This window comes from Pleurodeles waltl, chromosome 6 (assembly GCF_031143425.1).
Source record: "Pleurodeles waltl isolate 20211129_DDA chromosome 6, aPleWal1.hap1.20221129, whole genome shotgun sequence".
Taxonomy (NCBI): Eukaryota; Metazoa; Chordata; class Amphibia; order Caudata; family Salamandridae; genus Pleurodeles; species Pleurodeles waltl.
Window position 1 is genome coordinate 9,987,572 of NC_090445.1, and position 23,774 is coordinate 10,011,345.

The 23,774-nt window shown below is 49.7% G+C and overlaps 1 protein-coding gene across 2 annotated transcripts in view; it reads left to right on the forward strand.

Annotated features, from left to right (window-relative positions):
* The window catches only part of GLE1 (GLE1 RNA export mediator), a 195,621-nt gene that overhangs the window by 111,538 nt on the left and 60,309 nt on the right, over positions 1-23,774 (forward strand). For both annotated transcript variants that reach the window (XR_011204710.1, XM_069237002.1), the window contains exon 13: positions 10,418-10,522. Coding sequence is in view for 1 of the 2 variants with exons in the window: in XM_069237002.1 (XP_069093103.1) it covers positions 10,418-10,522 (105 nt within the window). In the remaining variant the exon portion in view is untranslated. The remainder of the gene's footprint in view (positions 1-10,417; positions 10,523-23,774) is intronic.

The following is a 23,774-nucleotide window of genomic DNA, read 5'->3' on the forward strand; positions in this document are numbered from 1 at the left end:
GGCTCCCGCTCCCGTGATTAGCTGTGAAGAGAAGCTCCCGCTCCCGTGATTAGCTGTGTAGAGATGCTCCCATGATTAGCTGTGAAGAGATGCCCCCCGCTCCCATGATTAGCTGTGAAGAGAAGCTCCCGCTCCCATGATTAGCTGTGAAGAGAGGCTCCCCGCTCCCCTGATTAGCTGTGAAGAGAGGCTCCCCTGATTAGCTGTGAAGAGAGGCTCCCCGCTCCCCTGATTAGCTGTGAAGAGATGCCCCCCGCTTCCATGATTAGCTGTGAAGAGAGGCTCCCGCTCCATGATTAGCTTTGAAGGATCGTGCCCCTTATAAAGCAGCAACACCCAGAGTGGTGGTGAAATATGAATACTCCAAGCAAGACCCTATATATCTATAATATATATGTTTTACACAGTGGTTACTAGTTTGTATCTAGTTACCATAGGAAATATGTTTTTTGGGTTTGCTAATAACTTAGGCACCGTTGGACAAATTTCATGAAACTTTCTGAAAAAGCTTCATCCACCTCAGCTCCTTCCTTGAAAGTTTTGAGTTGATCTGTCAAGTGGAGGCTGAGAAAAAAGGGAGGTCCCAAATGCGATTTCTCCATGCAACTCCTATAGGGAATTTTGGACACCACTCCTGCCAAAATGGCTGAACGAAGTTAAACCAAATTTGGCAGAAAGCTATATCTTTGCCCAGAAAGCTTGTTCTTTGTTATATGTTGTAAATCTGTTCACTAGTTTTTCAGATTAAGGCTTAAAATGGCCTTGTGGGGAGTGGAGGGGAGGGAGGGAACAGATGGATGCGGGATTCGAGAGGGACCCCCATACATATATATATATATGTAATATATAAATAATTATTTTGCAGTGCTTCGATCCCACGGGTCTCTCACGGACACTAGCGCGGCCTCTTGTGCTTCTGAGAGAATCTTAAAGGAAGCACAGAGGGTGCCCCCAGTCCCTGCTCTGGCGTGAAACTGGACAAAGGAAAGGGGAGTGACCACTCCCCTGTCCATCACCACCCCAGGGGTGGTGCCCAGAGCTCCTTCAGGTGGCCACTTTAATCTGCCATTTCGGAAACAAGATGTGCAGAGGTGCCTGGGAGCATCTGGTTTGTCGGGGCAGGTAACTGACATCAGTGATCCCCTCTGATAGGTGATCACCATGCAGGGTTTCCAACCCCCCTTTTAGGACTATTTAGGGACTCCTTTGCGGGTTCGTTGTGCAAGGCTTCACCAGGGCTCCTCTGCATCAACCTTTTCAGCTTCTGGCCACCGGAACCGCTGCTGGACTTCACAGGAACCAAACAAGCTGTAGGAAGTTGGCTCTGTATGTGCTATTTCAAAGTAAGGAATAGCATGCACAGAGTCCAAGGGTTCCCCTTAGAGGTAAAATAGTGGTAAAAATAGATAATACTAATGCTCTATTTTGTGGTAGTGTGGTCGAGCAGTAGGCTTATCCAAGGAGTAGTGTTAAGCATTTGTTGTACATACACATAGACAATAAATGAGGTACACACACTCAGAGACAAATCCAGCCAATAGGTTTTTATATAGAAAAAAATATATTTTCTTAGTTTATTTTAAGAACCGCAGGTTCAAATTCTACATGTAATATCTCATTCGAAAGGTATTGCAGGTAAGTACTTTAGGAACTTCAAATCATCAAAATTGCATGTATACTTTTCAAGTTATGGACAAATAGCTGTTTTAAAAGTGGACACTTAGTGCAATTTTCACAGTTCCTAGGGGAGGTAAGTATTTGTTAGATTAACCAGGTAAGTAAGACACTTACAGGGCTTAGTTCTTGGTCCAAGGTAGCCCACCGTTGGGGGTTCAGAGCAACCCCAAAGTCACCACACCAGCAGCTCAGGGCCGGTCAGGTGCAGAGTTCAAAGTGGTGCCCCAAACACATAGGCTAGAATGGAGAGAAGGGGGTGCCCCGGTTCCGGTCTGCTTGCAGGTAAGTACCCGCGTCTTCGGAGGGCAGACCAGGGGGGTTTTGTAGGGCACCGGGGGGGACACAAGCCCACACAGAAATTTCACCCTCAGCAGCGCGGGGGCGGCCGGGTGCAGTGTAGAAACAAGCGTCGGGTTTTCAATGTTAGTCTATGAGAGATCTCGGGATCTCTTCAGCGCTGCAGGCAGGCAAGGGGGGGGTTCCTCGGGGAAACCTCCACTTGGGCAAGGGAGAGGGACTCCTGGGGGTCACTTCTCCAGTGAAAGTCCGGTCCTTCAGGTCCTGGGGGCTGCGGGTGCAGGGTCTCTCCCAGGCGTCGGGACTTTAGGTTCAAAGAGTCGCGGTCAGGGGAAGCCTCGGGATTCCCTCTGCAGGCGGCGCTGTGGGGGCTCAGGGGGGACAGGTTTTGGTACTCACAGTATTAGAGTAGTCCTGGGGTCCCTCCTGAGGTGTCGGGTCTCCACCAGCCGAGTCGGGGTCGCCGGGTGCAGTGTTGCAAGTCTCACGCTTCTTGCGGGGAGTTTGCAGGGATCTTTAAAGCTGCTGGAAACAAAGTTGCAGCTTTTCTTGGAGCAGGTCCGCTGTCCTCGGGAGTTTCTTGTCTTTTCGAAGCAGGGGCAGTCCTCAGAGGATGTCGAGGTCGCTGGTCCCTTTGGAAGGCGTCGCTGGAGCAGGATCTTTGGAAGGCAGGAGACAGGCCGGTGAGTTTCTGGAGCCAAGGCAGTTGTCGTCTTCTGGTCTTCCGCTGCAGGGGTTTTCAGCTGGGCAGTCCTTCTTCTTGTAGTTGCAGGAATCTAATTTTCTAGGGTTCAGGGTAGCCCTTAAATACTAAGTTTAAGGGCGTGTTTAGGTCTGGGGGGTTAGTAGCCAATGGCTACTAGCCCTGAGGGTGGGTACACCCTCTTTGTGCCTCCTCCCAAGGGGAGGGGGTCACAATCCTAACCCTATTGGGGGAATCCTCCATCTGCAAGATGGAGGATTTCTAAAAGTTAGAGTCACCTCAGCTCAGGACACCTTAGGGGCTGTCCTGACTGGCCAGTGACTCCTCCTTGTTATTCTCATTATTTTCTCCGGCCTTGCCGCCAAAAGTGGGGCCTGGCCGGAGGGGGCGGGCAACTCCACTAGCTGGAGTGTCCTGCTGGGTTGGCACAAAGGAGGTGAGCCTTTGAGGCTCACCGCCAGGTGTGACAATTCCTGCCTGGGAGAGGTGTTAGCATCTCCACCCAGTGCAGGCTTTGTTACTGGCCTCAGAGTGACAAAGGCACTCTCCCCATGGGGCCAGCAACATGTCTCGGTTTGTGGCAGGCTGCTAGAACTAGTCAGCCTACACAGATAGTCGGTTAAGTTTCAGGGGGCACCTCTAAGGTGCCCTCTGTGGTGTATTTTACAATAAAATGTACACTGGCATCAGTGTGCATTTATTGTGCTGAGAAGTTTGATACCAAACTTCCCAGTTTTCAGTGTAGCCATTATGGTGCTGTGGAGTTCGTGTTTGACAGACTCCCAGACCATATACTCTTATGGCTACCCTGCACTTACAATGTCTAAGGTTTTGTTTAGACACTGTAGGGGTACCATGCTCATGCACTGGTACCCTCACCTATGGTATAGTGCACCCTGCCTTAGGGCTGTAAGGCCTGCTAGAGGGGTGTCTTACCTATACTGCATAGGCAGTGAGAGGCTGGCATGGCACCCTGAGGGGAGTGCCATGTCGACTTACTCGTTTTGTCCTCACTAGCACACACAAGCTGGTAAGCAGTGTGTCTGTGCTGAGTGAGAGGTCTCCAGGGTGGCATAAGACATGCTGCAGCCCTTAGAGACCTTCCTTGGCATCAGGGCCCTTGGTACTAGAGGTACCAGTTACAAGGGACTTATCTGGATGCCAGGGTCTGCCAATTGTGGATACAAAAGTACAGGTTAGGGAAAGAACACTGGTGCTGGGGCCTGGTTAGCAGGCCTCAGCACACTTTCAATTGTAAACATAGCATCAGCAAAGGCAAAAAGTCAGGGGGCAACCATGCCAAGGAGGCATTTCCTTACACAAGCCTACAACTCCTGAGACGACCTCGCCTTGCAACATTGTTTCTCTGGCTCCTTCCATCAATTGCAACGTTTCCACGGCTGCGCATCCTCTGGGGTCTGCAAGACTTCGATTGCACCAAAGAAGCAAGAAAGAATCTCGCTTGGAGTGAAGGAGTCAGTCCCTTACATCCACAGGCACTTAAGGCAACAACGTCTGGCTGCTGGGATCTGTTCTCCACAGGATCTGCGTGGATCCGCCAACACAGGTGGTGGTGATTCTGAGTGGCTTTCTTGGTCCTTTCTGCCTTCTGTCCAACTTGGGAGACAGTGAGTCCTTGCCTTTCCTTACAGGACCAAATCCCTGGGCACCGTGACTCTCGCAGCAACCAAAGCTTGTTGACTCTTTGTAGGAAACTGGCCCTTGTTACAGTTACCCCCACACTTTTTGCCTGATACTGATGCTGACTTGACTGAGAGTGTGCTGAGACCCTGCTAACCAGGCCCCAGCACCAGTGTTCTTTCTATAAACCTGTACCATTGTTTCCTCAATTGGCACACCGCTGGCACACAGATAAGTCCCTTGTAAACGGTGCCAGTGGTACCAAGGGCCCTGTGACCAGGGAAGGTCCCTAAGGGCTGCAGCATATGTTGTGCCACCCTGAGGGACCCCTTACCTAACACATGCACACTGCCATTGCAGATTGTGTGTGTTGGTGGGGAGAAAAAGGCAACATCGACATGGCATCCCCCTCAGAGTGCCATGCCCACAAAATACTGCCTGTGGCATAGGTAAGTCAACCCTCTAGCAGGCCTTACAGCCCTAAGGCAGGGTGCACTATACCACAGGTGAGGGCATAGCTGCATGAGCAATGTGCCCCTACAGTGTCTAAGTCTATTCTTAGACATTGTAAGTGCAATGTGGCCTTATTAAGTATATGGTCTGGGAGTTTGCCAAAACGAACTCCACAGTTCTATAATGGCTACACTGATTACTGGGAAGTTTGGTATCAAACTTCTCAGCACAATAAACCCACAATAATGCCATTGTGGGATTTATTCTAAAAAGCACTCAGAGGGCGTCTTAGAGATGCACCCTGTATTTTACCCAATCCTCTAGTGTAGGACTGACTGGTCTGTGCCAGCCTGCCACTAGCAGACAGGCTTCACACCTCCCCCTGCAGGAACTGTAAAACCTGGCAGTGAGCCTCAAAGGCTCAGGCCTCATGTTACAGTGCCCCAGGGCATCCCAGCTAGTGCAGATGCCCACCCCCCAGACAAAGGGCCACTTTTGGCGGCAAGTTTGGTGGGAAACTTAGGAAAAACAGTGAAGAGTGACACCCCAGCTAGGGCCACCCCTAAGGTGTCCAGAGCGGAGGTGACGCCCCCACAGAATTCTCCATCTTGGTTTAGAGGGCAGGGACCAATAGGGTTAGAATTGTGCCTCCCTCCCCAAAGGGAGTGGACACAAGGGGTGTAGCAACCCTCAGGGACAGTAGCCATTGGTGAGGAGAAGGAAGACGACAGCTGATTTGGCCCCAGCCCTACCGGCCTGTCTCCTGCTTCACAGAACCTGCAAAAGAACAGCGATGCATCCCGCAGGACCAACCACCTCCGCAAAGCTCCAAAGGACTGCCCTGCACTCGAAAGGACCAAGAACTCCTGTGGACAGAGGCCCTGCCCAAGAAGAAACAACAACTAATGACTCCAGCCCCACTCTGAATGCGTATGTTTTGACCACTCTGCACCTAATGCCCACGGCCCGTGTCCAGGTGACCCCACCAGCTAGAGAGTATCCCGAGGTGGTTTTGAGCAAGTGCCCAAGCTGGGACGCAAAAGCTCCAGACAAAGATATCCACCGCCGACTTACTGCATCTGCAGTCTCCCTGCCTTGGAGAACTTGACCTCTGGTGTAGCAATGTTCCACAGGTGGCCCTCCTCCCCGTCCAGCCTGTGGTTTGCCCGAGACAACCTCCTAGACCTCGCCTGCAGCATCTGAGTGACCCCGGGGTCTCCTCTTAGAGAATCATTGGAGACTGACGCTTTGTTTGCACCCTGCACCTGGCCGCACCTGTGCCTTTGAGGGTGTATGTTTGGTGCCTACTTGTGCCCACACCCATCCCCCCGTGCTCCTGTAAAACCCCCAGGTCTTTCCTCCAAAGATGTGGGTACTTACCTGCCTGCAGATCTGAAACAAAGTGCCCCCAGTCCCCATAGGAGCCCACTTTAATTTTGCCTGCACTTTGACCTCTGCACCCGGCCGGCCCCGTGTTGCTGGTGATGGGTGTTTGGGGTTAATTTGAACCCCAACCTTTGGACTTCCTAACCCCCGGAGACTGGAACTGTAAGTGTTGTACTTACCTGCAAATCTATCTAACTTTTCTTCCCCCCCATAGGAACTGTTTCTGAAAATTGCACTCTGTTGTAAAACAGATTATTGCCAATATTTCAAAAACTGCATAACTTATCGATTTCAAACCAAGTACTGTTGATACATGTGTGAAATCCGAATCTATTGAAGTACTCACCTACAACTTGAATTTTGTGATTCTGAAAATAAATTAAGAAAATATATTTTTGCTATATAAAAAACATTGGTCTGGAGTTAAGTTATTGAGTGTTTGCTTCTTCCAATGTGTGTGTGTGTGTGTGTGTGTGTGTGTAAACCAAATACTTTGCACTACCCTCTGATAAGCATAACTGCTCAACCACACTACCACAAGAGAGCATTATCTACTTTAGCTCTGCTAAGCCTCTGGGGAACCCCTGGACTCTGTGCACACTCTATCTCACTTTAATAAAGTATATACAGAGCCAGCTTCCTACACTCCTGCTCCAAGAGATCTTCAGGCTCCAAGTAGCCCCGGCTTCCAGCACTTCATCCTTTCTGCTGCTTCAGCGGCGTGGGACTCCTCTCCAGGTGTGCTGACTGGACCTCACTGCAACTTACTGCCCCCGCTGCCAGTGGGTTGCCTGTGGGGGCTGTGACTGCTTCTGCTGGCTCTCCTGACTGCTGAGGGTCAGCCTGGACTCCTCTCCAAGGGTCAAGTCCTCTAGTCCTTGCTGGTCCTCTTCAGCTTTGCAAATCCTTTTCTGCCCGGGTTTGCGTTTGCCAAGGCTTGTTGGTAGTCCTCCTGACCACTGGCCCATCTACAACCGATGTGGGACAACGTCTGCATGACTTCAGGGACTCCTCTGCAGCTCCTGGGCTCCGCAGCTGACCTCCATCTTCGACTTGGGTCTTCTACAGAAGGGTGGGCAGTGGCTCCTGCCCCACCTGGGCATTCCTGCGTTGACTAGACGCTGTCTCCTTCTTTTGCAGGTGCTGTTCATGTGGAATCTACAGTTGAGTTCCACCGGACTGGCCCTGTTCTTACAAACTTCCTTTCCCAAGTCCCCTTGTTAGTGTCTAGGGAGACCAGGTAACTTACCTCTACTCTACTGGTTGCTGGGGGTGACCCAGGTACTCCCCTCTTGAGGTTCCTATTTCTCCTACCTCCCTACTAACTACTCCACATTCTTGGGCGGGGGTGTAACTTTGCATTCCACTATCTTAGTATATGCCCCCCTCATCCTTTTATAGGGCCCCAGCTATTTTCCACTATTTCTTGACAATGCTTGTTGTTTCTATATACTAATTCCTGGTACTTACTGTGTATATGTATATGGTGTATACTTACCTCCAGTTGGGGGACTGCCCATAAGTAATCTAGTTCAGTGTTTCTGTAATAAAGTATTTCTGTAACCCTGTGTGGTTCCTTTGATGTGTGATAAGTTACTGTGCTACTACTGTGGCATTGCAAGTGCTTCACACTCCTCCTAGATAGGTCTTGGCTGCTCACCACAGCTACCACTAGAGAGCCCTGACTTCCTGGCCTGAAATTCATATACGACAGCATGGATAGTCGCTCCAATGAAGTCCAGTTTTCTGCATTTACCTGTAAAAATGCAAAACAGGCAGCCTTAGTTATAGTTAACTGAAGTAACTGTATTGTGCACCCTCACATATTACATCACTCATGAAACGTTCTATGACATCATTGATGCCAACCCTTGCAGGGCGAGGGCACAAGTTAGAATTACTTCAGTTGAGCCCAACAGCTACTGCCACGCTGCATCATTTCCTCGTGGACTCTGCACGCTTATGAAACGCACAATCCTCAGGTGAGTGGCGCGCCACTTTGTCGAGTTTGCACCACTGAAGTAAAAACAAAATCAGACTTGCTGTAAAATCGTGCACCTGAGCATTAATATCGGAAATACTTTAGAAAGCAAATAAAAAGTGGCCGTGACATCCTGTGTCATTGTTATACCAATCCAAGATGGTAGCGCCGTGGACAGGTGAATAGAAATAAACCTTTATTGGTGCTAAAACGCATTTCTCACAGTGGAGTGGCCCAGCAGAATATGAGAGCTGCTCGGCGCCCCAAATAAGAAAAAAACCTTTAAAGGACCGCAGGTGGCGTGAGGGCAGCAGAAGAACAGATGGGGCGCGGATGGGTTAAAGTAACGCGGAGTGGGTGGAGGAGGGTAGAAAAGCAGCAAACCAGAAAGGGACCGTCAAAGGGTGGAAGAAGAGATGAAGAAGCATACAAGGGAGAGCGCAACACAGGGGAGAGTACAGCATGAGGGAAGTGGAGAGAAGCACATGGGTGAAACCGCAGCAGAGAGCATGGGGGAGGGAGAGGAGAAGCACAAAAGACAGCTGGAAAAACATACACTCTCATGGAGCACTTAACCAAATGAATGCAAGTAGTTCCCTAAAAGTGGGTGGTGGAAGGACTCCAAGACTGCCACAGGGGCGGGACAAGGCAAGCAATCGCCTAAGACGCATGTGAATGAGTGGCAGCAAAGTAGGCTAATGGTAAACAATGGGAGGGCTATAGGCACCTATTAAGTTCTTCGTAAGCTAACAATAGGTGTTTTTCCATTCAGACAGCTTGCTCTTTCTGGTAGGTGTGACCGGTGTGTGTGTCTGTCTGTCTGTGTCTGTCTGATAGATGTAAATGGGAACAGTTCTGGCCCCAACCACTAGATGGCAGAATAATGCAGAGCATGTGAATCCCAAGCTTTTCAAGCTCAAAACCACTAAGGTTAGTATAACCTGTTCGATCTTCTTCTAGATACTTGCAGAATGTGCTTGATGAGTAGATGTGTGTTCTTTTCACAAAACAATTTACTTCCAGTGAACAGCAGGGCAGACGGTTTTTTGTATTCCAAGGACATCGGTGGGAAAGTTGGAAAATCTGTTCTGTTTTTTGCCCTCTCTCACACTGTTGGTTGTGAAATCCGGTGACATTTGTAACTTTTCATTTTTATTCTAGAACACCAACATTCTAATACTGTGATTTTTCTGACAGGGTTTTCATGAAGCCTTATATAAATAAACATTTATACCTCTTTAGAATAATTAATGATGTTTTTAAATGCAAGAGGTACAGATTTTGACTCCTGATCTTTAAAACCATCTACTAACAGTTTTGCAATGTGAATCGTTTCTGGATTCGCTTGCTGTGCATTATTCTGCCATTTAGTGGCTGGGCCACGAATGGTCTCCAAAAGTCTTGTCTTCCCACTATTTTTGTTTTTTTGTTGTTGAGCACAGATGTACCTCCATTTGATGTCCCTTGTGTTGTCGTTGTGCTTCCTCCAGAAGCTTCCACCCTTGGGCGCAAAAAGATCTCTATCTTCAGTTTGTTTTGTTTTTTCCACTGTTGGGTCTGGACGCATACTGCAGAGTCTCCAACACTTGGAAGGAAAATTTCACGATTTTCTGGGAGAAAATCGTCAAACGTTTAAGGAAGGTACAAAGGAACACCAAGATACCTGGTTGGGAGATCGAGGGAGAAGAAGAGGGAGTTTCTTCGACTTTTTATGGAGAATGCCCGTGCTGACAGCTCCCTCGACGGCCTAATGGGGAACTACCTTTCCAGTTCTGCAGAAATTGCCACCACAAGTTCTCCCAGAATGCCAGACATCTGGTATGCAACCTTTGTTTGCAGTGGACCATCGAAGTGGGGACTGCAACTGTGCAGATTGACTCCTGATCTTTAAAACCACCTGCTAACAACACACATACTGTTGACTCTTTTGTGGGCTGGAGCTGTGAGGTGCATTGGAGACACTCCCTGGAAGACACTGGAATCTCATTCAGGCAGATGTGTGTGTCTGAAGTGCGAGGCACAGAAACTGATTCCAAGAGTGACCACCATGCTCCCTTTACCCTCCTGTGACTCTGCCGTTAAATTTCTCTCCTTGATTTACTTTGAACTCTTCCTTTCTGCATTTGTTTTGCACAATCCTTTCTCTGTGTATTATAAAAAGCATTTGTTTCCTTTGAGTGCATCCTATTAAATTTAAATGAGCTCTTGGCTAGGTGAAGGTTAGTGTCTGATGGAGTTTACTGCTGACTCAGTGTTTGTACCTGTGTCCTCTCCTGCAGGGTCATCCTCACGGGTTGAATCATGGGTGGCAGTGGTTCGCTCAGATGTTAAACACGGAGCCTTTGGTGGATGTGACCGCCACGCTGCTGTTTGATTTCCTGGAGGTGAGTGTCTTTTCATCTCTGCATGCAGCAGCTGTCTCACCAGGTGTGCAGTATGACAGAGAGATTAGCAAAGTGTGTTCTGAAGCATGGTTTGCAGTGGTTTTCAGCATCTGCAGTACTTTTGGGCGTCTAGTGTTGGAGGACCAGCTGTAGTTTGTTAATTATGTGCTCTCCCTATAAAGGTTTAAGGGGCTCCAGTCCTCCTGCATGGGTCATGAGTAAGTGCACTGTGCTCCAGTCCTCCTCCTTGGGTCATTAGTAAGTGCACTGTGCTCCGCTCCTCCTCCTTGGGTCATGGGTAAGTGTACTGTGCTCCAGTCCTCCTCCTTGGGTCATTAATAAGTGCACTGTGCTCCAGTCCCCCTCCTTGGGTCATTAGTAAGTGCACTGTGCTCCAGTCCTCCTCCTTGGGTCACGAGTAAGTGCCCTATGCTCCAGTCCTCCTGCTTGGGTCATCAGTAAGTGCACTGTGCTCCGCTCCTCCTCCTTGGGTCATTAGTAAGTGCACTGTGCTCCAGTCCTCCTGCTTCTGTCATGAGTAAGTGCACTGTGCTCCAGCCCTCCTCCTTGGGTCATTAGTAAGTGCACTGTGCTCCAGCCCTCCTCCTTGGGTCATTAGTAAGTGCACTGTGCTCCAGTCCTCCTGCTTGGGTCATGAGTAAGTGCACAGTGCTCCAGTCCTCCTCCTTGGGTCATGAGTAAGTGCACTGTGCTCCATCTGTCCTGCTTGAGTCATTAGTAAGTGCACTGTGCTCCAGTCCTCCTGCTTGGGTCATGAGTAAGTGCACTGTGCTTCAGTCCTCCTCCTTGGGCCTTTAGTAAGTGCACTGTGCTCCAGTCCTCCTCCTTGGGCCTTTAGTAAGTGCACTGTGGTCCAGTCCTCCTCCTTGGGCTTTTAGTAAGTGCACTGTGCTCCAGTCCTCCTCCTTGGGTCATTAGTAAGTGTGCTGTGCTCCAGTCCTCCTGCTTGGGTCATTAGTAAGTGTGCTGTGCTCCAGTCCTCCTGCTTGGGTCATGAGTAAGTGCGCTGTGCTCCAGTCCTCCTCCTTGGGTCATGAGTAAGTGCGCTGTGCTCCAGTCCTCCTCCTTGGGTCATGAGTAAGTGCGCTGTGCTCCAGTCCTCCTCCTTGGGTCATTAGTAAGTGCACTGTGCTCCAGTCCTCCTGCTTGGGTCATGAAAAAGTGCTCTGTGCTCCAGTCCTCCTGCTTGGGTCATGAGTAAGTGCCCTATGCTCCAGTCCTCCTCCTTGGGTCATTAGTAAGTGCACTGTGCTCCAGTCCTCGTCCTCGGGTCATTAGTAAGTGCACTGTGATCCAGTCCTCCTGCTTGGGTCATGAGTAAGTGCACTGTGGTCCAGTCCTCCTCCTTGGGTCATTAGTAAGTGCTCTGTGCTCCAGTTCTCCTGCTTGGGTCATGAGTAAGTGCACTGTGCTCCAGTCCTCCTCCTTGGGTCATGAGTAAGTGCAGTGTGCTCTGCTCCAGTCCTGCTTGGGTCATTAGTAAGTGTACTGTGCTCCAGTCCTCCTCCTTGGGCCTTTAGTAAGTGCACTGTGCTCCAGTCCTGCTTGGGTCATGAGTAAGTGCGATGTGCTCCAGTCCTCCTGCTTTGGTCATTAGTAAGTGCACTGTGCTCCAGTCCTCCTGCTTGGAGCCTGGGTAAGAACTGCTTGAATTCCAATTAATTGTGGGTCATATCTGTTTCTGGGACTCGATGCCAGAAGCCCGATGGGCGCTTGGGGAGCTACAGGACTTGCGTTCTGAACTCTAGGTTATGATTGATTGTGTTGGACTATCTACCTCCGGCTCCTGTTTTAGCACTGGCTCGTGTTGAATGTGTCTGCTACCCTTCCTTTCTCTTATTCCCATCTTTCTTACTTTGGTACTCCATGGAACCCATTTTTAATGGAGGGGTTGAGCTGATATCTGTGACAGAGAGCCATGAAATTTTCGACTTTAAAATGTGTGGTTAAGTAAAAGGCTGAGGGATGTTGAAAGAGAATGTATCCTTGTAAGGAAATGCCTCCTTGGCATGGTTACCCCCTGACTTTTTGCCTTTGCTGATGCTATGTTTTGAATTGAAAGTGTGCTGAGGTCTGCTAACCAGGCCCCAGCACCAGTGTTCTTTCCCTAACCTGTACTTTTGATTCCACAATTGGCACACCCTGGCATCCAGATACGTCCCTTGTAACTGGTACCTCTGGTACCAAGGGCCCTGATGCCAGGGAAGGTCTCTAAGGGCTGCAGCATGTATTATGCCACCCTAGAGACCCCTCACTCAGCACAGACACACTGCTTACCAGCTTGTGTGTGCTAGTGAGAACAAAATGAGTAAGTCGACATGGCACTCCCCTCAGGGTGCCATGCCAGCCTCTCACTGCCTATGCAGTATAGGTAAGACACCCCTCTAGCAGGCCTTACAGCCCTAAGGCAGGGTGCACTATACCATAGGTGAGGGTACCAGTGCATGAGCACTGTGCCCCTACAGTGTCTAAACCTAAAACCTTAGACATTGTAAGTGCAGGGTAGCCATAAGAGTATATGGTCTGTGTAAGGAAATGCCTCCTTGGCATGGTTGCCCCCTGACTTTTTGCCTTTGCTGGTGCTATGTTTACAATTGAAAGTGTGCTGAGGCCTGCTAACCAGGCCCCAGCACCAGTGTTCTTTCCCTAACCTGTACTTTTGTATCCACAATTGGCAGACCCTGGCAGCCAGATAAGTCCCTTGTAACTGGTACTTCTAGTACCAAGGGCCCTGATGCCAAGGAAGGTCTCTAAGGGCTGCAGCATGTCTTATGCCACCCTGGAGACCTCTCACTCAGCACAGACACACTGCTTGCCAGCTTGTGTGTGCTAGTGAGGACAAAACGAGTAAGTCGACATGGCACTCCCCTCAGGGTGCCATGCCAGCCTCTCACTGCCTATGCAGTATAGGTAAGACACCCCTCTAGCAGGCCTTACAGCCCTAAGGCAGGGTGCACTATACCATAGGTGAGGGTACCAGTGCATGAGCATGGTACCCCTACAGTGTCTAAACAAAACCTTAGACATTGTAAGTGCAGGGTAGCCATAAGAGTATATGGTCTGGGAGTCTGTCAAACACGAACTCCACAGCACCATAATGGCTACACTGAAAACTGGGAAGTTTGGTATCAAACTTCTCAGCACAATAAATGCACACTGATGCCAGTGTACATTTTATTGTAAAATACACCACAGAGGGCACCTTAGAGGTGCCCCCTGAAACTTAACCGACTGTCTGTGTAGGCTGACTAGTTCCAGCAGCCTGCCACACCAGAGACATGTTGCTGGCCCCATGGGGAGAGTGCCTTTGTCACTCTGAGGCCAGTAACAAAGCCTGCACTGGGTGGGGATGCTAACACCTCCCCCAGGCAGGAGCTGTGACACCTGGCGGTGAGCCTCAAAGGCTCACCCCTTTGTCACAGCCCAGCAGGGCACTCCAGCTTAGTGGAGTTGCCCGCCCCCTCCGGCCACGGCCCCCACTTTTGGCGGCAAGGCTGGAGGGAACAAAGAAAGCAACAAGGAGGAGTCACTGGCCAGTCAGGACAGCCCCTAAGGTGTCCTGAGCTGAAGTGACTCTAACTTTTAGAAATCCTCCATCTTGCAGATGGAGGATTCCCCCAATAGGGTTAGGATTGTGACCCCCTCCCCTTGGGAGGAGGCACAAAGAGGGTGTACCCACCCTCAGGGCTAGTAGCCATTGGCTACTAACCCCCCAGACCTAAACACGCCCTTAAATTTAGTATTTAAGGGCTACCCTGAACCCTAGAAAATTAGATTCCTGCAACTACAAGAAGGACTGCCTAGCTGAAAACCCCTGCAGAGGAAGACCAGAAGACGACTACTGCCTTGGCTCCAGAAACTCACCGGCCTGTCTCCTGCCTTCCAAAGATCCTGCTCCAGCGACGCCTTCCAAAGGGACCAGCGACCTCGACATCCTCTGAGGACTGCCCCTGCTTCGAAAAGACAAGAAACTCCCGAGGACAGCGGACCTGCTCCAAGAAAAGCTGCAACTTTGTTTCCAGCAGCTTTAAAGAACCCTGCAAGCTCCCCGCAAGAAGCGTGAGACTTGCAACACTGCACCCGGCGACCCCGACTCGGCTGGTGGCGATCCAACACCTCAGGAGGGACCCCAGGACTACTCTGATACTGTGAGTACCAAAACCTGTCCCCCCTGAGCCCCCACAGCGCCGCCTGCAGAGGGAATCCCGAGGCTTCCCCTGACCGCGACTCTTTGAACCTAAAGTCCCGACGCCTGGGAGAGACCCTGCACCCGCAGCCCCCAGGACCTGAAGGACCGGATTTTCACTGGAGAAGTGACCCCCAGGAGTCCCTCTCCCTCGCCCAAGTGGAGGGTTCCCCGAGGAATCCCCCCCTTGCCTGCCTGCAGCGCTGAAGAGATCCCGAGATCTCTCATAGACTAACATTGAAAACCCGACGCTTGTTTCTACACTGCACCCGGCCGCCCCCGCGCTGCTGAGGGTGAAATTTCTGTGTGGACTTGTGTCCCCCCCGGTGCCCTACAAAACCCCCCTGGTCTGCCCTCCGAAGACGCGGGTACTTACCTGCAAGCAGACCGGAACCGGGGCACCCCCTTCTCTCCATTCTAGCCTATGTGTTTTGGGCACCACTTTGAACTCTGCACCTGACCGGCCCTGAGCTGCTGGTGTGGTGACTTTGGGGTTGCTCTGAACCCCCAACGGTGGGCTACCTTGGACCAAGAACTAAGCCCTGTAAGTGTCTTACTTACCTGGTTAACCTAACAAATACTTACCTCCCCTAGGAACTGTGAAAATTGCACTAAGTGTCCACTTTTAAAACAGCTATTTGTGAATAACTTGAAAAGTATACATGCAATTTTGATGATTTGAAGTTCCTAAAGTACTTACCTGCAATACCTTTCGAATGAGATATTACATGTAAAATTTGAACCTGTGGTTCTTAAAATAAACTAAGAAAAGATATTTTTCTATATAAAAACCTATTGGCTGGATTTGTCTCTGAGTGTGTGTACCTCATTTATTGTCTATGTGTATGTACAACAAATGCTTAACACTACTCCTTGGATAAGCCTACTGCTCGACCACACTACCACAAAATAGAGCATTAGTATTATCTCTTTTTACCACTATTTTACCTCTAAGGGGAACCCTTGGACTCTGTGCATGCTATTCCTTACTTTGAAATAGCACATACAGAGCCAACTTCCTACATTGGTGGATCAGCGGTGGGGTACAAGACTTTGCATTTGCTGGACTACTCAGCCAATACCTGATCACACGACAAATTCCAAAATTGTCATTAGAAATTGATTTTTGCAATTTGAAATTTTTCTAAATTCTTAAAAGTCCTGCTAGGGCCTTGTGTGTTAAGTCCCTGTTGAGCATTGTCTTTTAGAGTTTAAAAGTTTGTTAAAAGTTTGAAATTAGATTCTAGAAACAGTTGTAGATTCTTAAAAAGTATTCCAACTTTTAGAAACAAAATGTCTAGCACAGATGTGACTGTGGTGGAACTCGACACCACACCTTACCTCCATCTTAAGATGAGGGAGCTAAGGTCACTCTGTAAAATAAAGAAAATAGCAATGGGCCCCAAACCTACCAAAATACAGCTCCAGGAGCTTTTGGCAGAGTTTGAAAAGGCCAACCCCTCTGAGGGTGGCAACTCAGAGGAAGAGGATAGTGACTTGGAGGACAATTCCCCCCTACCAGTCCTATCTAGGGAGAACAGGGTCCCTCAAACCCTGACTCCTAAAATAATAGTCAGAGATGCTGGTTCCCTCACAGGAGAGACCAACACCTCTGAAATCACTGAGGATAGCCCCAGTGAAGAGGACATCCAGTTAGCCAGGATGGCCAAAAGATTGGCTTTGGAAAGACAGATCCTAGCCATAGAGAGGGAAAGACAAGAGATGGGCCTAGGACCCATCAATGGTGGCAGCAACATAAATAGGGTCAGAGATTCTCCTGACATGTTGAAAATCCCTAAAGGGATTGTAACTAAATATGAAGATGGTGATGACATCACCAAATGGTTCACAGCTTTTGAGAGGGCTTGTGTAACCAGAAAAGTGAACAGATCTCACTGGGGTGCTCTCCTTTGGGAAATGTTCACAGGAAAGTGTAGGGATAGACTCCTCACACTCTCTGGACAAGATGCAGAATCTTATGACCTCATGAAGGGTACCCTGATTGAGGGCTTTGGATTCTCCACTGAGGAGTACAGGATTAGGTTCAGGGGGGCTCAAAAATCCTCGAGCCAGACCTGGGTTGACTTTGTTGACTACTCAGTGAAAACACTAGATGGTTGGATTCAAGGCAGTGGTGTAAGTAATTATGATGGGCTGTACAATTTATTTGTGAAAGAACACCTGTTAAGTAATTGTTTCAATGATAAACTGCATCAGCATCTGGTAGACCTAGGACCAATTTCTCCCCAAGAATTGGGAAAGAAGGCGGACCATTGGGTCAAGACAAGGGTGTCCAAGACTTCAACAGGGGGTGACCAAAAGAAAGGGGTCACAAAGACTCCCCAGCAGAAGGGTGATGAGACAACCAAAACTAAAAATAGTAAAGAGTCTTCTACAGGCCCCCAAAAACCTGCACAGGAGGGTGGGCCCAGAGCCTCTTCACAAAACAATGGGTACAAGGGTAAAAACTTTGATCCCAAAAAGGCCTGGTGTCATAGCTGTAAACAGCATGGACACCAAACTGGAGACAAGGCCTGTCCCAAGAAAGATTCCACTCCAAACTCCCATCCAGGTAACACTGGTATGGCTAGTCTCCAAGTGGGATCAACAGTGTGCCCAGAGCAAATCAGGGTCCACACTGAAGCTACTCTAGTTTCTGAGGGTGGGGTGGATTTAGCCACACTAGCTGTCTGGCCGCCTAACATGCAAAAATACAGACAGCAACTCTTAATTAATGGGACTAGAATAGAGGGCCTGAGGGATACAGGTGCCAGTGTCACCATGGTGACAGAGAAACTGGTTTCCCCTGGCCAATACCTGACTGGAAAAACTTACACAGTCACCAACGCTGACAATCAGAGAAAAGTACATCCCATGGCAATGGTTACTTTAGAATGGGGACGGGTCAATGGCCTGAAACAGGTGGTGGTCTCCTCAAATATCCCAGTGGACTGTCTGCTTGGAAATGACCTGGAGTCCTCAGCATGGGCTGAGGTAGAACTAAAAACCCATGCAGCAATGCTGGGTATCCCTGAACTGGTGTGTGTGAAAACCAGAGCACAATGCAAGGCACAGGGTGAACAAGTAGAGCTGGAGTCTGGAAGAATGGCCCAGCCTACCAAGAGAAAAGGAAAGTCAGTTGGGAGACCAACTGCAACACAGCAAAAGAAAGGGAACCTCTCTTCTCAGGAAGAAGTTCTGCCCTCTGAGGGAACTGAGCCTTTGGAGCTTGAACCTTATCAGGTTGAGCTCTTGGGCCCAGGGGGACCCTCAAGGGAAGAGCTGTGTAAGGGACAAGAAACCTGTCCCTCTCTTGAAGGTCTTAGGCAGCAAGCTGCTGAAGAGTCCAAAGGCAAGAAAAATGGAACACATAGGGTCTATTGGGAAGATGGGCTCCTGTACACTGAGGCCAGAGACCCCAAACCTGGTGCCACTAGGAGAGTGGTAGTGCCTCAGCTGTTCAGAGAGTTTATCCTAACATTGGCCCATGACATTCCCCTTGCTGGACATTTGGGACAAACCAAGACGTGGGAGAGGTTAGTCAACCACTTCTACTGGCCCAATATGTCCAACATGGTTAAGGAGTTTTGCCTCTCCTGCCCCACCTGTCAAGCCAGTGGTAAGACAGGTGGGCATCCAAAGGCCCCCCTCATTCCACTTCCAGTGGTGGGGGTGCCCTTTGAAAGAGTGGGTGTGGACATAGTTGGCCCACTAGAACCTCCCACAGCCTCAGGAAATATGTACATCCTGGTAGTAGTGGATCATGCTACCAGGTATCCTGAAGCTATTCCCCTTAGGTCGACTACTGCCCCTGCAGTAGCCAAGGCCCTCATTGGTATCTTTACCAGAGTGGGTTTCCCTAAGGAGGTGGTGTCTGACCGAGGTACCAACTTCATGTCAGCATACCTAAAGCACATGTGGAATGAGTGTGGAGTGACTTATAAATTCACTACACCCTACCATCCACAAACTAATGGCTTAGTTGAGAGATTCAACAAGACATTAAAAGGCATGATCATGGGGCTCCCAGAAAAACTCAAAAGGAGATGGGATGTCCTCCTGCCATGTCTGCTTTTCGCTTACAGGGAGGTACCACAGAAGGGAGTAGGATTCTCGCCCTTTGAACTTCTGTTTGGTCATCCTGTAAGGGGACCACTTGCCCTTGTTAAAGAAGGCTGGGAGAGACCTCTCCATGAGCCTAAACAGGACATAGTGGACTATGTACTTGGCCTTCGCTCTAGAATGGCAGAGTACATGGAAAAGGCAACCAAAAACCTTGAGGCCAGCCAACAGCTCCAGAAGTTTTGGTATGACCAAAAGGCTGCACTGGTTGAGTTCCAACCAGGGCAGAAAGTCTGGGTTCTGGAGCCTGTGGCTCCCAGGGCACTCCAGGACAAATGGAGTGGCCCTTACCCAGTGCTAGAGAGGAAGAGTCAGGTCACCTACCTGGTGGACCTGGGCACAAGCAGGAGCCCCAAGAGGGTGATCCATGTGAACCGCCTTAAGCTCTTCCATGACAGGGCTGATGTGAATCTGTTGATGGTAACAGATGAGGACCAGGAGGCAGAGAGTGAACCTCTCCCTGATCTTCTGTCATCAGACCCAAAGGATGGCACAGTAGATGGAGTGATCTACTCAGACACCCTCTCTGGCCAACAGCAGGCTGATTGTAGGAGAGTCCTACAACAGTTTCCTGAGCTTTTCTCCCTAACCCCTGGTCAGACACACCTGTGTACCCATGATGTGGACACAGGAGACAGCATGCCTGTCAAGAACAAAATCTTCAGACAGTCTGACCATGTTAAGGAAAGCATCAAGGTGGAAGTCCACAAGATGCTGGAATTGGGAGTGATTGAGCGCTCTGACAGCCCCTGGGCTAGCCCAGTGGTCTTAGTCCCCAAACCTCACACCAAAGATGGAAAGAAAGAGATGAGGTTTTGTGTGGACTACAGAGGGCTCAATTCTGTCACCAAGACAGATGCTCATCCAATTCCAAGAGCTGATGAGCTCATAGACAAATTAGGTGCTGCCAAATTCCTAAGTACCTTTGACTTGACAGCAGGGTACTGGCAAATAAAAATGGCACCTGGAGCAAAAGAGAAAACAGCATTCTCCACACCTGATGGGCATTATCAGTTTACTGTTATGCCCTTTGGTTTAAAGAATGCCCCTGCCACCTTCCAAAGGTTGGTGAATCAAGTCCTTGCTGGCTTGGAGTCCTTTAGCACAGCTTATCTTGATGATATTGCTGTCTTTAGCTCCACCTGGCAGGATCACCTGGTCCACCTAAGGAAGGTTTTGAAGGCTCTGCAATCTGCAGGTCTCTCTATCAAGGCATCCAAATGCCAGATAGGGCAGGGAACTGTGGTTTACTTGGGCCACCTTGTAGGTGGAGGCCAAGTTCAGCCACTCCAACCCAAGATCCAGACTATTCTGGACTGGGTAGCTCCAAAAACCCAGACTCAAGTCAGGGCATTCCTTGGCTTGACTGGGTATTACAGGAGGTTTGTGAAGGGATATGGATCCATTGTGACAGCCCTCACTGAACTCACCTCCAAGAAAATGCCCAAGAAAGTGAACTGGACTGTGGAATGCCAACAGGCCTTTGACACCCTGAAACAAGCAATGTGCTCAGCACCAGTTCTAAAAGCTCCAGATTATTCTAAGCAGTTCATTGTGCAGACTGATGCCTCTGAACATGGGATAGGGGCAGTTTTGTCCCAAACAAATGATGATGGCCTTGACCAGCCTGTTGCTTTCATTAGCAGGAGGTTACTCCCCAGGGAGCAGCGTTGGAGTGCCATTGAGAGGGAGGCCTTTGCTGTGGTTTGGTCCCTGAAGAAGCTGAGACCATACCTCTTTGGGACTCACTTCCTAGTTCAAACTGACCACAGACCTCTCAAATGGCTGATGCAAATGAAAGGTGAAAATCCTAAACTGTTGAGGTGGTCCATCTCCCTACAGGGAATGGACTTTATAGTGGAACACAGACCTGGGACTGCCCATGCCAATGCAGATGGCCTTTCCAGGTTCTTCCACTTAGAAAATGAAGACTCTCTTGGGAAAGGTTAGTCTCATCCTCTTTCGTTTGGGGGGGGGTTGTGTAAGGAAATGCCTCCTTGGCATGGTTGCCCCCTGACTTTTTGCCTTTGCTGGTGCTATGTTTACAATTGAAAGTGTGCTGAGGCCTGCTAACCAGGCCCCAGCACCAGTGTTCTTTCCCTAACCTGTACTTTTGTATCCACAATTGGCAGACCCTGGCAGCCAGATAAGTCCCTTGTAACTGGTACTTCTAGTACCAAGGGCCCTGATGCCAAGGAAGGTCTCTAAGGGCTGCAGCATGTCTTATGCCACCCTGGAGACCTCTCACTCAGCACAGACACACTGCTTGCCAGCTTGTGTGTGCTAGTGAGGACAAAACGAGTAAGTCGACATGGCACTCCCCTCAGGGTGCCATGCCAGCCTCTCACTGCCTATGCAGTATAGGTAAGACACCCCTCTAGCAGGCCTTACAGCCCTAAGGCAGGGTGCACTATACCATAGGTGAGGGTACCAGTGCATGAGCATGGTACCCCTACAGTGTCTAAACAAAACCTTAGACATTGTAAGTGCAGGGTAGCCATAAGAGTATATGGTCTGGGAGTCTGTCAAACGCGAACTCCACAGCACCATAATGGCTACACTGAAAACTGGGAAGTTTGGTATCAAACTTCTCAGCACAATAAATGCACACTGATGCCAGTGTACATTTTATTGTAAAATACACCACAGAGGGCACCTTAGAGGTGCCCCCTGAAACTTAACCGACTGTCTGTGTAGGCTGACTAGTTCCAGCAGCCTGCCACACCAGAGACATGTTGCTGGCCCCATGGGGAGAGTGCCTTTGTCACTCTGAGGCCAGTAACAAAGCCTGCACTGGGTGGGGATGCTAACACCTCCCCCAGGCAGGAGCTGTGACACCTGGCGGTGAGCCTCAAAGGCTCACCCCTTTGTCACAGCCCAGCAGGGCACTCCAGCTTAGTGGAGTTGCCCGCCCCCTCCGGCCACGGCCCCCACTTTTGGCGGCAAGGCTGGAGGGAACAAAGAAAGCAACAAGGAGGAGTCACTGGCCAGTCAGGACAGCCCCTAAGGTGTCCTGAGCTGAAGTGACTCTAACTTTTAGAAATCCTCCATCTTGCAGATGGAGGATTCCCCCAATAGGGTTAGGATTGTGACCCCCTCCCCTTGGGAGGAGGCACAAAGAGGGTGTACCCACCCTCAGGGCTAGTAGCCATTGGCTACTAACCCCCCAGACCTAAACACGCCCTTAAATTTAGTATTTAAGGGCTACCCTGAACCCTAGAAAATTAGATTCCTGCAACTACAAGAAGAAGGACTGCCTAGCTGAAAACCCCTGCAGAGGAAGACCAGAAGACGACTACTGCCTTGGCTCCAGAAACTCACCGGCCTGTCTCCTGCCTTCCAAAGATCCTGCTCCAGCGACGCCTTCCAAAGGGACCAGCGACCTCGACATCCTCTGAGGACTGCCCCTGCTTCGAAAAGACAAGAAACTCCCGAGGACAGCGGACCTGCTCCAAGAAAAGCTGCAACTTTGTTTCCAGCAGCTTTAAAGAACCCTGCAAGCTCCCCGCAAGAAGCGTGAGACTTGCAACACTGCACCCGGCGACCCCGACTTGGCTGGTGGCGATCCAACACCTCAGGAGGGACCCCAGGACTACTCTGATACTGTGAGTACCAAAACCTGTCCCCCCTGAGCCCCCACAGCGCCGCCTGCAGAGGGAATCCCGAGGCTTCCCCTGACCGCGACTCTTTGAACCTAAAGTCCCGACGCCTGGGAGAGACCCTGCACCCGCAGCCCCCAGGACCTGAAGGACCGGATTTTCACTGGAGAAGTGACCCCCAGGAGTCCCTCTCCCTCGCCCAAGTGGAGGGTTCCCCGAGGAATCCCCCCCTTGCCTGCCTGCAGCGCTGAAGAGATCCCGAGATCTCTCATAGACTAACATTGAAAACCCGACGCTTGTTTCTACACTGCACCCGGCCGCCCCCGCGCTGCTGAGGGTGAAATTTCTGTGTGGACTTGTGTCCCCCCCGGTGCCCTACAAAACCCCCCTGGTCTGCCCTCCGAAGACGCGGGTACTTACCTGCAAGCAGACCGGAACCGGGGCACCCCCTTCTCTCCATTCTAGCCTATGTGTTTTGGGCACCACTTTGAACTCTGCACCTGACCGGCCCTGAGCTGCTGGTGTGGTGACTTTGGGGTTGCTCTGAACCCCCAACGGTGGGCTACCTTGGACCAAGAACTAAGCCCTGTAAGTGTCTTACTTACCTGGTTAACCTAACAAATACTTACCTCCCCTAGGAACTGTGAAAATTGCACTAAGTGTCCACTTTTAAAACAGCTATTTGTGAATAACTTGAAAAGTATACATGCAATTTTGATGATTTGAAGTTCCTAAAGTACTTACCTGCAATACCTTTCGAATGAGATATTACATGTAAAATTTGAACCTGTGGTTCTTAAAATAAACTAAGAAAAGATATTTTTCTATATAAAAACCTATTGGCTGGATTTGTCTCTGAGTGTGTGTATCTCATTTATTGTCTATGTGTATGTACAACAAATGCTTAACACTACTCCTTGGATAAGCCTACTGCTCGACCACACTACCACAAAATAGAGCATTAGTATTATCTATTTTTACCACTATTTTACCTCTAAGGGGAACCCTTGGACTCTGTGCATGCTATTCCTTACTTTGAAATAGCACATACAGAGCCAACTTCCTACAGTCTGGGAGTCTGTTTTACACGAACTCCACAGCACCATAATGGCTACACTGAAAACTGGGAAGTTTGGTATCAAACTTCTCAGCACAATAAATGCACACTGATGCCAGTGTACATTTTATTGTAAAATACACCACAGAGGGCACCTTAGAGGTGCCCCCTGAAACTTAACCGACTATCTGTGTAGGCTGACTGGTTCCAGCAGCCTGCCACACTAGAGACATGTTGCTGGCCCCATGGGGAGAGTGCCTTTGTCAC